The 15,277-nt window shown below is 50.5% G+C and overlaps 1 protein-coding gene across 3 annotated transcripts in view; it reads right to left on the reverse strand.

Moving 5' to 3' along the window:
- Positions 1–2,102: 2,102 nt before the first annotated feature.
- Positions 2,103–15,277, reverse strand: part of CPNE2 (copine 2) — a 43,636-nt gene continuing 30,461 nt past the window's right edge. For all 3 annotated transcript variants that reach the window (XM_053952687.1, XM_053952685.1, XM_053952686.1), the window contains exons 11-16: positions 12,860–12,993; positions 12,136–12,190; positions 7,814–7,865; positions 6,778–6,911; positions 3,573–3,809; positions 2,103–2,684 (exon numbers count right to left, since the gene is read on the reverse strand). In XM_053952687.1, the coding sequence (XP_053808662.1) occupies positions 2,577–2,684; positions 3,573–3,809; positions 6,778–6,911; positions 7,814–7,865; positions 12,136–12,190; positions 12,860–12,993 (720 nt within the window). In that variant the 3' untranslated portion in view covers positions 2,103–2,576. The remainder of the gene's footprint in view (positions 2,685–3,572; positions 3,810–6,777; positions 6,912–7,813; positions 7,866–12,135; positions 12,191–12,859; positions 12,994–15,277) is intronic.

Below are 15,277 nucleotides of genomic sequence, written 5' to 3' on the forward strand. Positions count from 1 at the left end.
TCACAATGAAGCTATCCTTAGCCAAATACCCTTTCTGTTTGCACAACCCTGTTCCACTCCTTACAAGCACACTGCAATTCCTCCCCTGTTCTGGGCTGCCTGGCACCTCCTGTGTTTGCTCCAGAGTTGCTCCTGCCTCTTCTCTAGCAACTGTAATTATGGCACTTTCAGGTGGAAAATAAGTAGACCTCGTGCAGCCTCCCTAATGCTTTGCTTTTGCTGACTTTCATCTTACTGAGCTATGGAATGAAATGGAAGTGGTACACAAAAAAAAAAGCATGTTTTTTTATTAAAGTTGTGTGGGCAAGAGCCTCAAGGAGTTGGTATGAGAGCTGCTGGTGTTCTTCCCTGGCATTAAACTAGAGCAATTATCTGACTGTAGTCAGAGCAGCCTTGCCCAGCTGTCAGCATGCTGGGGCCATTTTCCTGAGTGGTATCTTGCACAGCTGCTGTCAAAATGCCTGATTTCAACAGAAATTTATCCTGGGAGTTTCCAGCCAATTGTGGCAAATGCAGTGGTGGGCTGCAGGTGAGATGGTGTGTATATTAGGGTGGGTATATTAGGGTGTGTATATGGGGCTGTGCAAGGCCAGGAGGAGATGATCCAGGAAAAGTAGATGTGAGGGCCCTCTGCCTTTCTCCTGTTCCTAGAAGAATGGAATAGGACACTTGGGGAATGCCTTTGAGTCAGCTCTGCTGTTCTCAGGGCCTGGCTCACGTAAACAAACTGCAGAGCTGTCCCAGCTCCTCACTCCAGCTGTTGGTCCCATTTACCTTTGTACATCAGAAGCCATCTGACATTAAAATGCTCCAGTGCCCTGGGAGATGTGCTGGGAAGTGCAGAGTGCATGGGATGGAGGACAAATCAGACCTGAAAAGGGCAGCTGTGGCAGTAACCTTGCCCTGGGCTGCCAAAGCTGGAGATGAGCCGGCTGTGGCTGGCTCCAGCAACTCTCATTCACTGGTGGATTTAGATATATTTTTTTGTTATTTTTAAGAAAAAAACATGACTGCATAGTGTGTGCTTCATCCCCTCCCCAGGGAGAGCTCAATAAACCACTCGTTGTCTGTGCTAGTTAAAGTTTCAGCGAGGTGTTAAAAAAACCCGACAAACCCCCACAAACCCTCTACTAGCAGAAGAGTTTATGAGCTCCTGCAGCTGCGTGTGAGGTTCTCTTATGGAAATAAATAAAAAATGTTTCCAAAGCCGCAGACTTCGATCTGGAAGCTGAGCTGGATACAGCATTATTTTTAAACAAGCCACCCTTCAAAGGCTGCTTCTCCCTTTGGAAAAGACTGGTGTTGGTTGTTTATTTTCCCTTCCAGGAGGTTTTGTGAGGCAAAGGTTTCTCGGAGCAGTCCCACCTCTCCCAAGGGGTGGGGTCTCACCCAGCGCTGTTCTGGGAGCCAGCTCACTGTGGGACTGCCCGGGGCCCTCTGCGTGCCGGTGGCAGCAGTGACAGCCACAAGGTTGCTGGCAGAGAGCACAACCAGTAGCACACGCCTGTGCAGAAAGGGCTGCAGGCTTTATATAGGGACAGCAACCTCCCACCTCAAAAGCTTCCATTACTGGGGAGGAGACTCGAGTCAAGTCTACTTGAGTTGGGAGTAGGGCTGGTGATCCCTGCCAGATAGTCAACAGCATACTCAGCTTCAAAAGACCTTAATCTAGTTAGGAGCAGCATAAAGCAGCAATTAGCACATTGCTGATGAGCAGCTCAAAGGAGAGCAAGATTTCATTACCCAGCCTGTCTTCTCCCAGGCAGCAGAGACCTTTTGTTACCCAGACTTGGAAAATTTTCTAGAGTTGGAGCAGCAGTGAACCGTGAAACTCCCTTTGATGGTTTGTTGTGGGGTCACCGGGGTTTTCCCAAGCACACACACTCAGCTCAGGCAGGCTTTAAGGGCTGCCTTCCCCAGGATATCCACCTTCACTAAATCTCCCTCTGGGATGCTGCCATTGACAATGTGGGGCTGATCCTGGGCACAGCCAGCAGAACAACTGAGGGACCAGGACAGGCCCTGTCAGGGTGACTCCAAACACCCAGCACTGCTGACAGTGTAAGCCACTCCCAGACCTTCCCATCTAGAGACTCTTGTTTTAAATGTCCAAGTTTCTTTATTAACCTGAGTATAACAAATATAACAAGTACACAGTATAAAAATGAACACAGAACCTGACAGGTGTACAGGTACAACACAAATACGTGAACTATACAACGACCAGTTCATTGAATGATAATATATTAAGCATTTCATTGCTTGGAAAAAGCAAGTTTTGATCATAAAAATTGTATTCTGTACCACTGAAATTATACAAAGTACATTCAATACTGAAAAGTGACTCAACAGAGCAGGACCAAGGCATGGCCTGGCTGCTTAGTGTTACCTTGGGCCAAGACTGTACAAAATGAATCCAGACACTTTGCTGGGATGCGTCTTAAGAACTTAGCAATTAAATTAAGAAGTACAAAGTGTTTCAGGGAGGGTATTCTTCTCTTAAAAGCATGTGGAACGTGCTTTTGGCAGGACCAACAGGCTTTGGCAGCATGCAGAGGGTGCAGCCTGGCACAGCTCTACGCGGGCTCTGAGTTGATGGGTGGCAGGTTTTGGTGCTTGAAGTACTGCACGACTTGCTGGGGCAGCTCTGCCAGCACAGCTTTGGCCAGGGTCTCCTTGGGGACCTGTGAGCCAACGAGAACCAACACCAGTGTTAGGACAGCCACAGGGACTGACTGAACAAACATGGCTGGGCTGGCCCCAGCTCCAGATCTTGGCATTTCACTCAATACCCGCTAGAGTCTATTGATAATGAGCATTTTATATACATCAGGGATTATTTAGTCTATACTACCCTTCCCTGCAGGAGAGAATTCACTGGTAAAACATCCTGGGTAGGTCAGAAAAAACAGATGTGGGTAGCAGGAGGTGAAATAGAAAGACACTGATTAATTGCAAAGAAGGGTAAGATAAGCACAAGCTCCATCCTTGGCAATCAATCCCATGCTAGCAACAGCCCCTGTCCCAGAGCTGTCTGCTGGATGACTGCAATGGACTCATCCCACAGAGGGGATGTGCAGGGTCAGTGCCACCATTGCCCCTTCCTACAGGGGATCAGGGGGCATGGGGCTCCTTCTCAGGACAATTCAGCATGAAGTCCTTTGTGTGGCACATCAGGGCTGCTGGACGAGGCCTGAGTGGGAGTCACCAAAACCAGCACAGGGCTGTGGCAAGGGGCGTGAGCCCAGTGCTGTCACACCCTGCTGCACGAATCCAGATCCTGCTCTGAGTCACTGGTTTTTGCTCCCAACCTGTCTGACAATGACAACGGATGGAGAAACATGGCACACTCAGGTAGAACCCACTACAGAGCTGCAGAGCACAGTCACCCCTCCCTGCCCCTGCCTGCAGTGCTGATTTATGTGATCCATGCCAGGGCACCCCTGAGAGAAAGACAGGCAGGTACCTCTTGCCTCTGCCTCTACCCTGGTTGGTCCACTTCCAGGGTGATTTCCAGGTTTGACAGCCCTGTGATCTCCCCCTGCGATCACCTCCCCGCTGCCCTCACTCACGTTGCGGAAATTGCGGAAGGGCACGAACTGGACGATGTCGCGCACGGCCTCCTCGCCGGTGTAGGAGTGCAGCACGCGGCTGTCGCCGTCCAGGAACTCCATGGCAGCAAAGTCAGCGTTGCCCACGCCCACGATGATGATGGACATGGGCAGCTTGGACGCCTGCACCACGGCGTGTCTCGTCTCGTCCATGTCGCTGATCACCCCGTCCGTGATGATGAGGAGGATGAAGTATTGCTGCGGAGGGGAGGGCACGAGGTCAGACCCAGTGGGGTGCCAGTACACCCTCACACTGCAGCCAGGGCTCGCACTGCGGGCTCTGGGTGGCCAGGGTGCTTCACATTGTCGAGGAATGGCAGGTCCCCTGGGGATCTGGGGGTGAGCTTCACCATTTCCCAGGTCAGCTGGCATCATGCCCTTTAGCAGAATCCAGAAATTCATGTGTTCCTATTCCCCCTGGTTTTTGAAAGATCTTAAACAACAAACCAGCTCTCACTCCAAAATATTTTCCTGAATTACTGATTTACTGTACTTAATGATGCAAAAAACCCAACTTCTAAACTGCACAGGATCTCTGTCAAGGCCAGGAGGAATTCAGGGCCGGGACATGAGCCCAGCTGGGAAATGCAATCTTCTGCCTGCACACAGTGGGATGTTTTTTGGGGTGCTCCCATCAACATCTGCCTGCTTTGATGGGGATCATCTCCTGTATTGCACTGCCAGGCTGTGGGGCCATCCCGTGCTCAGGGCTTGTCCATCTCCACAAAGCCATGGCTATGGGATGCAGAGGATATCAGCAAGCTGGGGGATGACAGAGCAGCAGCATTGGAAACTTCTCCCCTTCCTTGGGAAAGGGCTGGTCCTGCAGAGCTGGGGAAGGATGGACAAAGAGATGGACAGATGGTCCTGCTGGACACAGCTCAGCAAACCTGGAGCATGTGGACCCCCCAAAATCCCATCTCCTCGGTCTCCAGGGAAAGTAATGACTCAATTTTGGCACATTACAGAGCTTGTGTGTGCTGGAGAAATGATGAAAACAAGCACTTAAGAGCATTAAAGCCCTTTGTTCCTCTCCTCATTCTTTCCATTTCCTCTGAAAACCGCTAGTGCAGCATCCTGGAAAAGCAAAGGAAGGAGTGCTGCCCCAAGCCTGTTTTTCTGGTCTTCCTCCAGCCCATATCCCCTGAAACCTTTCTCTAAGCTTCATCTGCTCTTGATGATCTGCAGTGCTAAACTCCAAGTACTAACAAGGCTGGGTAGAGCTTAAACACAACCTGAGGACACGGGTGAGGAGATTTTCCCAAGCCAGACCCTTCCCCACTCCAGCCCCTTTTGATGCATTAACCCTGCCTGCACAGCACAGTCCAGGGTTCAGTTTTTATCTAAATATGAACTTTTGAGAGCAAAATATGGTGAAATATAAGTCTACAGAGCAGGACTGCAACATCTGAGTCTGGAGGACAGGACTAAACTTCAGGAGAGGACCTGCACTGGTCGTAACTGGAAGCAGCACTTGGATCTCGCCCCATCTGGGAACCAGTAAGGGAGGAAGAGTATAAAACCTTGAGGGGAGCAGCTGATAATCACTTTCAACTGATTCTCCCTGTCCCTGCCTGGCCTCTCTACTGGAAACATGGAAAGGGTTATTTCCCTTTGTTCCCTTTTTTTTTTTTCTGTGAAATCCGTAACAGGATCTGAGAAAAATGCTGGAAAGTATGCAGGAAAAGGGGTGGGGAGGCAGAGCTTGTCAAATGTTTATCACAACATATTTCAGCAGTCAAAAGAAGTAAGAGCTGACGCTGGGGATCAGCCTCAAAGCCCAGGGGCTGTGTAGGGGTGATGAAGCCGGGGCCAGGAGGCACATCAGTGGGAGATTCCCCAAGGAGCAGTGACACTTTTGGTGGTGTCAGTAAATGACAGCAGGACAGGTGTGCTGGTGGTACCTCAGGGCTCCAGCTGCAGTACTCAGCCAGGGTGGCACCTCTGCCAAGCCACAGTCAGAGCTGCTGGCGCACAGGGACCAGGCTGGGGGGTCCATCACACACCAACCAGCAGCACCTGCCTCCTTTCTCCTCTTTTTCTTGTTAAAATGGCTGATCTCCGCATCCACGTGGGCTCCTGGGATGATTCCCAATCCATTTGTTAATGATATCAGCAGGACTTGGAGGGATTAGGCAGCACTGAACACCATGAGGTAAGAAAAAGGGTGGTATGGATGCAGGGACCCTGCTGGAAAGGTGAGTTTTAATTCCCCAAAGCTTATTAATCCTTCCCCAAGAGCCAAACGGTGCAACATCCCTCTGTCCCTCCCCCAGCCCCAGGATGTTTTAGTCTCCCATCCCTTAAGAGCTGAGGGCTGTGTTTGTGATCTGTGTTGCTATGGAAAAACTATGAGGCTTTTTGGTTTTATTTGAAATGTTGGGAGCAAGCGAGAGCGGGAGGAAGAAGAGGGCAGATTCAGGCAGCCACTGAGGTGTCAGCACCAGGGGTGGCTTTGATGCACGAGCTGAAGATGGGATGGAAGAGGAGAAGACCCCGGGGGAGTGAGATCCCTCATCAATAACGCTTTGTGCTGCCAAAAAAACACCCGAGCCAAGCCAGGCTTGCCTCTGACGGCACTATTAGTGCCCATTATTTAAAATCTCCCTTGATTAAACTATTAGTGCCAGCAGAGGGGTGCAATTTGCATATGATTAGCGCCTCTGCTCAGTGCTGAGCCCGTGGGCTCTCCTTCCCCCACTGACAGTGACACAGAAAATGAAAAAAAGAGGAGCAACCTGGATCTGTGCTGAATTAAACCAAATTCAGTATTTCCTTATGCCTGGAGCTGGGAAGAGCAACAGCACTCACAGCAAGGCTGGAAAAGGTCCTTGTGGGGAACAGGTTTTAAGTGTGAATCAGGGACGCTTTTACCCCAGCATCTCCTGCCATGCAACTGCTGATGCCCAAGCTGAGCTGTTTTGGCCAGCAAAAGCCAGGGGCCAGATCTGCCATCCTCCATGGGCAGCCTGCTGCCACAGGGACCCGAGGGAGCTCTATCCTGCAGACTTCAGATGCTCTTCACACCCCTAAAAGGACACCTTGGTCACCACTGGCAAGGCTGGACCCAGAGACAAGGGGAAGACGTGAAACCCAGCTCAGGCTTTGTGTTCCCCTGCCCAAAGCCATCAGGATTGCCATCAGAGCATGGATCCTATGGACTTACTGATGCAGTTTCCTGTTGGGTGGCTTGAGCTGCAAAACGGGCCACGTGGTTGATGATGGGGGAGAAGTTGGTGGGTCCGTAGAAGCGGATGTGGGGCAGGCAGGCAGAGTATGCTTGGACAATGCCCTCCACACCTTCAGGGAAAGCAGAGAAACAGGCATTACAGAGTGCCACAACTCAGGACCACAGCAAGCCCAATTAGGAATCATTAGCTCATGCTGTCATGGAGCTGAAGTCAGATCTATTCCCTCCACTTCCTGCCCGACTCATCCCAAATTTCTGAATATCCAAGCTTTGCTCTTCAGTCACTTTGCAGTGGGTCCTCAGACCTCCTGTGGTAGAGAAGCCCTCGTTGTGCCCACAGTCAATGAAGGCATTCCTTGGGATTGTGAAAAAATCTCAGAATCTGCCAAGGAGAAGGAGCAAAAAGAAAAGCAACTCCTGGTCTCCAAACACAACCAAAAAAGAGAAAGAGGGTCCATGGTAGCCCTTACCACTTAGGATCTGAGCAGTCCTTCAGCCATCACTGTGAGCAGCTATCAGCTGCTAAATGGAGCGTTACGTCTCAATTCCCCATCTGCTGAACAGGCCTTGTGTTTCTTGCAGCCTTGCTGGGAGAGCAGACGGCTGGTAGGACACACCAGACAGCAGAGCGAAGGCGGATTTTACACAGTCTGAATCCAGTTGCATCTTACCCTGGCCCTTCCTACACACCCCCAAATTTTCTGTGCTTCCCTCTGAGTGTGCCTTTAGCACGTGCTCTGCTTCACCGTTCATGTCTCTGAACATGCCTTGAAAAATGCCCATGATCACAGAATCATGGAATGATTCAGGTTGGAAGGAACCTGAGAGATCATCTAGTGCCAACCACGCTGACAGGGGTGGTGATGCCACCCACTAGATCGGGTTGCTCAGGGACTCATCCAACCTGGCCTTGAACACATCCAGGGATGAAAGTGTTACTGAAGAAATGCAGAGGAAGGACAGAAGGCACTGAAGGCATCTAAGGAGTCCTAAAGGCCTGGCAGATGCTTACCTGAACAGAATGGATTCCTGGGATTGAAGTTAATGGCAAATTCATGGGATACCTGTGGAGAAGAAAACATCCAAATTAATTTGGAGGGCCAGTGCAGGGCTCACTAACAGTTTAGCTGATGCTGCAGGGCTGGTTTAAGTGTGACGCTCCCCTGGAGCAGAACCAGGTGGTGACAGAGTTACGGTCCACATAACTGCTGGATCAGTGACACTTCCCAGCCCTCTGCTACCCAAACAGCAAAAACAAACGTGGTCAGGGCTGAGCAGCACTTGAGGATGAACCAGTTCTCCAGTGCCCCCATTAAGTGGGGGCATGCAGCCTCCTGAAATTATCACACCATACATTCTTCCACAGTCATCAAAGCAGGTCTCTCCACGTGGCTTCCTGCTGGCTGCCCAGAGGGGAAGCAGGCAGAAGGGATACTCTCAGCCAGCTGTGCCATCTTACCAGTCACTAGGAGAAATTACTTCATCCTGTTGCAGGTTTTAAAGAGAGAAAACTCAAACTCATCACAGGGAGTGCCAGTCCTGGCAGCATCTCCATTCCCCATCTCTCTGCACGAGGATGATGCAGCAGGAGGGAAGAAGACACAGAGTGAGCTGTGCTGAAGACCTGGTCTGGCATGTCAGGTACAATGGCAAACCAGCAGTTGATTAACTCCATCATCTGGGTCAGCCTGGGGGTGAAAGGCAGCGTGGGAGAGGTGATGTGAAAGCTTGGGTGTGATGGACAGCAAGTCCCAGCACAATCTGAGCTGGTCTTCATTGCCTATGAACCCCTCCTTCCACCACAGCACATCCAAGACCCTTTAGCTTTTCCACCACCTCCTTTCAAGCTTTCAGAGGGAGATGGTCTTGCAAAAAGGTCTTGTGGCAAGAGCAGACAGCCCCCACACCTTGATCCTGGCTGATGCATGGGACAACAGTTGTTTTGAACCTGTCTCTGCCAGCAAAGAAAGCCCAGCGGCCCAGCTGCAAGAGTGGGCTCCTGACTTCCAGTATGAACCTTTCCAGTGCTGGTGTGGCTCAACATCCTGCTTGTGAACAGCCACCAGATGTGTGGGGTTAGACATTCCTCACTCTGCTCCCAGCAATTTAGGCACTCTAAGAAGCAAACAGACTCTCAGGAGCATCAAGGAGTGCAACTGCCTCTTCCAGCACCTCTGAAAGTTGAAGGGGTGATTTGGGCCTTCAGGCCACCAGCTGAAGGACTCTGAAACAAAAAGCTCCCACCCTGTTTGTGCCAGTGTTACAAAACAAGGATATTGTCTCCCTCTCGGAAGGGTGGAGGATTGCTGAGCTTTTCAGCAAGGGAATTGCTTTGGGACACACATATTCCCAATGCTGGCAAAAACGAGTGTCCTCCAAAGCCGTCTGAAGCCAGAGTCCTCCCGAGGCTGCAAACGCAACACGCGTCTGATTCAGACTTTCCAGTTATGCTGGGCATTGTGTCGAAAGCAGCAGAAACTGTTTTTACAAGTGGCTGTGGGGTGGGAAATAGCAACCAAACAAAAGTAAAGTCAACCAAAAGTCGTCCCCATGCTGCAAAGCTGATGGGCTGCCTGACTGGTGACCGGCTGCTCAGGTCTCTCCAGGCTTGCAGAGCACCACCAGGAACACTCACAGCCACCAGGGTAGAGACAAGCTGAATATATGACTGTGTTTTGTATACACCCCTTCTCACAGAAGCCTTGATTTTGGGCAGTATATCCAAATTCAGTTGACTTGCAGTTGTAATGGGCTTGCTTTTTCTTTTTTTTTTAGAGGATGTTCAAAATTCTGTCACGAGTATTTATAGACAAGGCAGGCAGAAATATTTCCATGTTTTGCTCTGCAAAAGAGGGGTTTATCTTTCTTTTAAGAAGCAATGAAATGGTTTCAAGCTGTGTTCCTCACTGTCTACAGAGCAGAACCCCTACATGGCAGAAGTGTTGCAAAACCTCCTTTGGAGTTTTTATGAATTTTACATATACATAAAAATATATATCTATATATACATATCTCCTAAAAAATAAACAGGAGAGCTTCAAAATAACAAAAAACTTAAAAGAAAGGATGTCATTCCCCATTCACCTTGTACTTTGAAAACAGTTTCTGTGGAGTCCAGCTAAATGTACATGGAGCACCTACAGGTATCCCATTCCCCAGTAACTCACAGAGAGAAACTTCTGAACCACCCCAAAGGGTAAGAACAACCTCACAGAGGGTTCTCTGCCACCCCTAGAAGGAATTCCACTGCTGTCATGACTCAGTCTGCCTCTCTCTATATATATATGTATATATATATATCTGGCAAAAGGATGGAAGGCCTTGGAGGTTCCACATCAGTCAAGCCACCAGCTTCCCTTGGCTGATCCCATCTCCCAAATCCAGGTGACCAGTGTGGCTCCAACATTTAGAATCCCCCTCTCCGCTGCTGCTTTGCCTTTGCTCATCCCCCAGAAACCACAACCCATCTGCTCCCCTCTCCTGTTCCCTACTAGGAAACCACTCGAGGCTCTCTACAGAGCTGTTACACGGCAAGATGTTCTTTGACATTTCCAACGCGACTTTTGTGTGCGAAACATCTTGCTCCGCCGGGCGCCTGAGAAGCGTTGGGGGAGCCATGGCAACGGGAGCACAAAGCACCATTTATACCTCTTGTATCTCTTGGCAATCTTTACTTGGGTCTCTGGGTCTCTGCTTTCTGTCCATGGTCACACAGGGCGCAGGATTTCATGAAGAGCTGCTGCTTTGGCTTTGAAATTACCCAATGAGCCTTGACAGCCAAAAAAATCTTTAATGAGTGAATGGAGCCAGTGATGCTTAGAGAGAACTGAGATGAAGCCCCAAGCTGGAGTGGTGCAGGGACATGGCCCCACTGATAACAGGAGCCAACTGATGGGTCACGGGTGGCCTGTAGGCATGGCCCAAGCACCTGGGGAGGAAGAAGCTGCTCCCCACTGGCGTTTATTTGGGCTTAGAAATCATTCTGGGGAAAAACAAGGTGTTTTTCCTGGTAGCTTTTACAGAGCATCTCCCGGCCCACAGGAGGCTGCAGGAGGCACGTGCAGAGCCCCCAGCCCTCATCCTCAACACAGCACTTGCCAGAAGGGCTTGCCAGAAGGGCTGTTTCCAACCCAGCAATGCCCTTCCTGTGGGCACTGACTCACACACATGGGCAGCAGAACAAGATGCTCTCCATGACAATCCTGAGCTGCTGTGCCTTTTCCATGCCTACTGCATTTGCCATTCCCATTTTTCTCCCCAAGTAATAAATCCCTGGCAGCAGCTGGCTCTTAGACCTTGGAAGCTGCTTACCTAGATTTTCCCAACGAAAGTGATAAAGTGACAGACCAGAGACATTTGCAGGCCAAGGAGGATGAATCAGCTCCAAAGTACACATGGAGGGATCTCCTTCTGTGGCTGGCAAACAGCAAGAGCTCCCACTTGAGTCATATGAATTCTGGCTGCTGGGAGGGCAGAGAAAAGCACAAAGCCGGAGCGGGCAGGACATCCCCAGCCATGAGGGTTGGCAGTGATGAGCTTCCCAGCCCAGTTCCCAGCTGCTCATGACTTACGTGCCCCGCTGTGCTCAGCCCAGAGCACAGCTCCCCTCCCACAGAACACAAAGGGCTCGCTGAGATCCAACCCCAGCCTGAAGCTGGGAACGCCTCAAAACCAGTGAGCAGAAAGAAAATGCACATGAAGGGCGTGAGCAAAGAGCGGCCAGAAGACCCAGCCAGTAATTAATGATGGTGGTGTCCCAGCACATTGTCTCAGCCGTGAGAAGATGCTCCCCATCTGCCAGCCAGGCTGCAGGAACAGCCCCATTCCCTGCCCTCCAGAAGAGCAGGATGTGCAGCTCAACCCTTGTAGGACCGGTGTCTAATCCTAACCAAAGACCAAGGTGGATTTTTGGGAAAGCTCCTCTGCTTCAGTCCTTGCAGGCTCTGCCTGTGCAACATCAAATCAAGGCTCCCTAGCTCCCAGCCCCCTTCCAGACTTAGCTGCCGTCTGACACATTCATCCAGAGGCCTTTTCCCTTCCCCAGAATTGTTCCTGCCTTCTGCCAGGAAAATGAATCAATGCCTGGCTCTGCCTATTAATGCCAGGGAGCTGCTGCTTTCATGCCAGTGCAGAATGAAGGAATGGGCTGCTTATGCCCCATCCCTGCCTTGTTGCCCACCCACACTGACACATCTCACCGGCTGAGATTCCACATCTGCCCATTCCTCCTCTCCCCAGCAGCTTTTCCCTGACCAAGCCCTGGCAGTTCTGCTCCTGCCTAGGCAATGTCAGGACAAACCCATCTCAAACACTCAGGTGGCCACAGCACTTCACCTTCCAGTCTGGTGGGAGCTGGGCGCCGAATCCCAGAGCAGGAAACATCTTGTCCCTAAAGAGAAGGAGGAAAACATATGAGTGTACTGACACACACAAAGCAGGCTTGCACAGCTTCTCTCAAAACATACAGTGCTTTTAAATGGGAGATAAACATTCTCAAGAGAGAACAGATATTCCCCCTTGAATTTGATCTTTAGAGAAAAAAGGGTCCAGCTTTGCTCTGTTTCCCATAGAGACCAGGAGCATCCTCTTGCCCAAACACATGCGTCTCTTGCAAGCATGTAACCCTGGAGATTTTAAAAAGTGAGCAATCCATTTTGGTCACAAAAGCCATCACAGTGAGAGCAACAGACTTCTGTTTTGTTTTCTCTATCAATGTCTGAGGATTTTTTTTTATGTTTTCTCCACTCCTCAGGATGTCTGAGGAATGAGGCAATCTGGGGTCACAGCTCTGACAGTAAACAACAGCAAGCTGAGAGCACCTGCCCCCAGCAGAGGATGTTCCACTTCTGCTAAGGCTCCTTCCCCTCCACAGCAGCAATGGGGGGAGAGGAGAAAGCCTGTCCCAACCCTCTCCTCCTGCATCCTGATGTTTATGGTAAATAACATTCTTAAGGTATTACTTAGCCCCGGGTCAAGGCAGATGCATCCCAGAAGCCTCTTGGGAAGCCAGGGAAGAATCTGCAAAACAGGGGTGGTGGCAGAAGGGCACGGTGCTTACGAGTCATAGTCCTGGATGATCTGGCCGACAGCCCAGATGGCTGACAAGTACTCGTTTGTCCCCAAGGGGTTGATGTAGTGCAAAGAGGAGGGTTCTTGGGGGTTCCCATTGGAAGCTGTGAAGTCAATCCCAACCTGGAGGACAAGAGAGATGCATAAACCCATCCTCTGTTAGCAAATGCCACCAGAGCCCTGGCCTCCAAGCCTCCATTGCTATGAGGCCCACCCGCAGTTCCCTCAAACCCCAAACCTCAAACTTTGGAAAAGGTTTAACAAAATCAATTTCTTCACCTTCCCTGCAAAAAGCTGATTAAATACTACATTAGGCAAAGTCATTCACTCTTACCCCTCCAGTTTTCATCAATGAGCATCACATAAGGTGTCCCCAAGCAGCCCCAACTCCTGGAGCAAGCCACCACCACCTCCAGCTGAGGACTCTCGCTGCCCATCTCCCAGGTGCACAGGAACTGAGTAGCCCCAGGGACACCAAGGCAGCCGGGGCCACCTGGGTATCTGGATCTCAAGGTCTTTGACCAAAGAATCACAACCCTGAGCAGACCTTTCCCTGCAGGCAGGAAGACCTGCTCTTCACCAGGCTTCCCCAGGGACCAATATATGCTGAGCTCTCAGGGGACTCTGTCAGGAAGGCACTAAATTAGGCTTTCTATTTAAAGGCATTTGTAGAAATGCCTATCTCAGACCCAGATAAATCTGGCCAGAAGAGGCGAGATGCTGAGCCACCCAATTTGATACGACTGGGAAGGAAGAGTTGGGACAAGGCAAACAGGCAGCGTGACTGCACTCGACTCGTTTGCTTAGCAAAGAGGCAAAACCCAAAATAACTCCACTGGCTAAATTGAGCTCAGGGATTTTGAGAGAGATTTTGCTCCATATCCATAATGGGAGAGGACGGATGGCAGTTTGCCTGAGAAGGGACCTTGGCCTGGCTGGGGCAAGAATTCATCACAGCCCAGAACGTGCCACCACCTTGTGCCAGGGTGGCTGGTAAAACAGCATGGCAGGACAAGGGAACATGTTTTTAAACTGGAAAGAGTGTGGGTTTGGATTGGAGATAAGGGAGAAATGTTGCACGATGAGGGTGGTGAGGCACAAGTTGTGCAGAGAAGCTGTGGCTGCCCCATCCCTGGAAGTGCTTAAGGCCAGGTTGGATGAAGCCCTGGGCAAGCTGGTCCAATGGAAGTTGTCCCTGCCCATGGCAGGGGGGTGAAATGAGACAATCTTTGAAGGTCCCTTCCAACCCAAACCATCCATGAACTTCTTTGTCAAACAACTGTACGGCCTCACCAAACCTGTGGTTCACCTCTGGAACACCTCTGCGTCCAGCTCTGGCCAAGCCACCATGGCCAGAGAGCGAGAGGGAAACTGAGGCACGGGGTGGGGGCTCAGTGGAGTCAGACAGGCAGGGGCCCTGCTCGTACAAGCAATGCCATCAAGAGCAGGACTCAGGCACTGAGTCTGAGAGGGACACAGCTGGTCTGCTTCCAACACGAGGCACATGACTGGGCCCAAAACCCTCTTCTCTGGCTTCAGCCCTCCTCTCCTGAGCCCCTCCCTTGGTGGGGAGGACGCCAGTGGCCTTTCCAAATTGCAGGGGGTGTGTGCAGAATCCTCCTGCCAGCTCAGGAGTTTCTGCAGTGTGGCCTTTGGAAACACACCCTTTGGACCAAAGATGCCTTGGGAGGAGGAGGAGCCCTCCAATAACCAGCAGATCTTTAGATGGGGGGAAAATTTCTGCATTCAAACCTAATTCATGCAAGAGCTCTGTACTACCAATAAATTCACTGATTTTCTCTTCTATTCACTCTCCAGCACCAAGACCAAAGCACACAGAGGCAGAACAGCACACAAAAAGCTCTCCCAATCATTGCTGTTCCTATGGCAACTCTTCCTCCTCCTCCTACTCTTCCCCCATCATGTTTTCAGATAAAACAACAAAATACAAACTGATCTAACTGCGAGTGCCTGCAGCTCTCTGGATACTGCACCAGGAAAGTTTGCAGAAATTGAGAAACCCACTTCTGCATTGTGGTGGTTTCACTCAGGATTGTCATGTTCTTGCTTATTTACTCCTGACAAACTGTGGTCCAGCTTGAAAGAAGGTGGAAATGTCAGTAAAAATGCAGAAAACCATTTCTGTAACATCCCAAAGCCTCCCATCTGGGTTCAGAATAAGGAGAGCTGCCATTAAAAAAATGAGGGTGGTTAAAGCTTGAAATACAGAGAGAAGCTGGTGACATTTTGTGAAGGGTCAGGTCTTTTTGCAAATCTGGCCTTCAGTCAAAGTCCAGCCAGCTCCCTCCATCCTACTGGATGTACCTCAGCATCCCCAGAATCCCCAAACCCACATGGTTTAACAGCAAAACAGGCAGCTCCTCACTGTCATGAGAAGTCCCCCCAA

Source organism: Vidua chalybeata, chromosome 11 (assembly GCF_026979565.1).
Source record: "Vidua chalybeata isolate OUT-0048 chromosome 11, bVidCha1 merged haplotype, whole genome shotgun sequence".
Classification (NCBI taxonomy): Eukaryota; Metazoa; Chordata; class Aves; order Passeriformes; family Viduidae; genus Vidua; species Vidua chalybeata.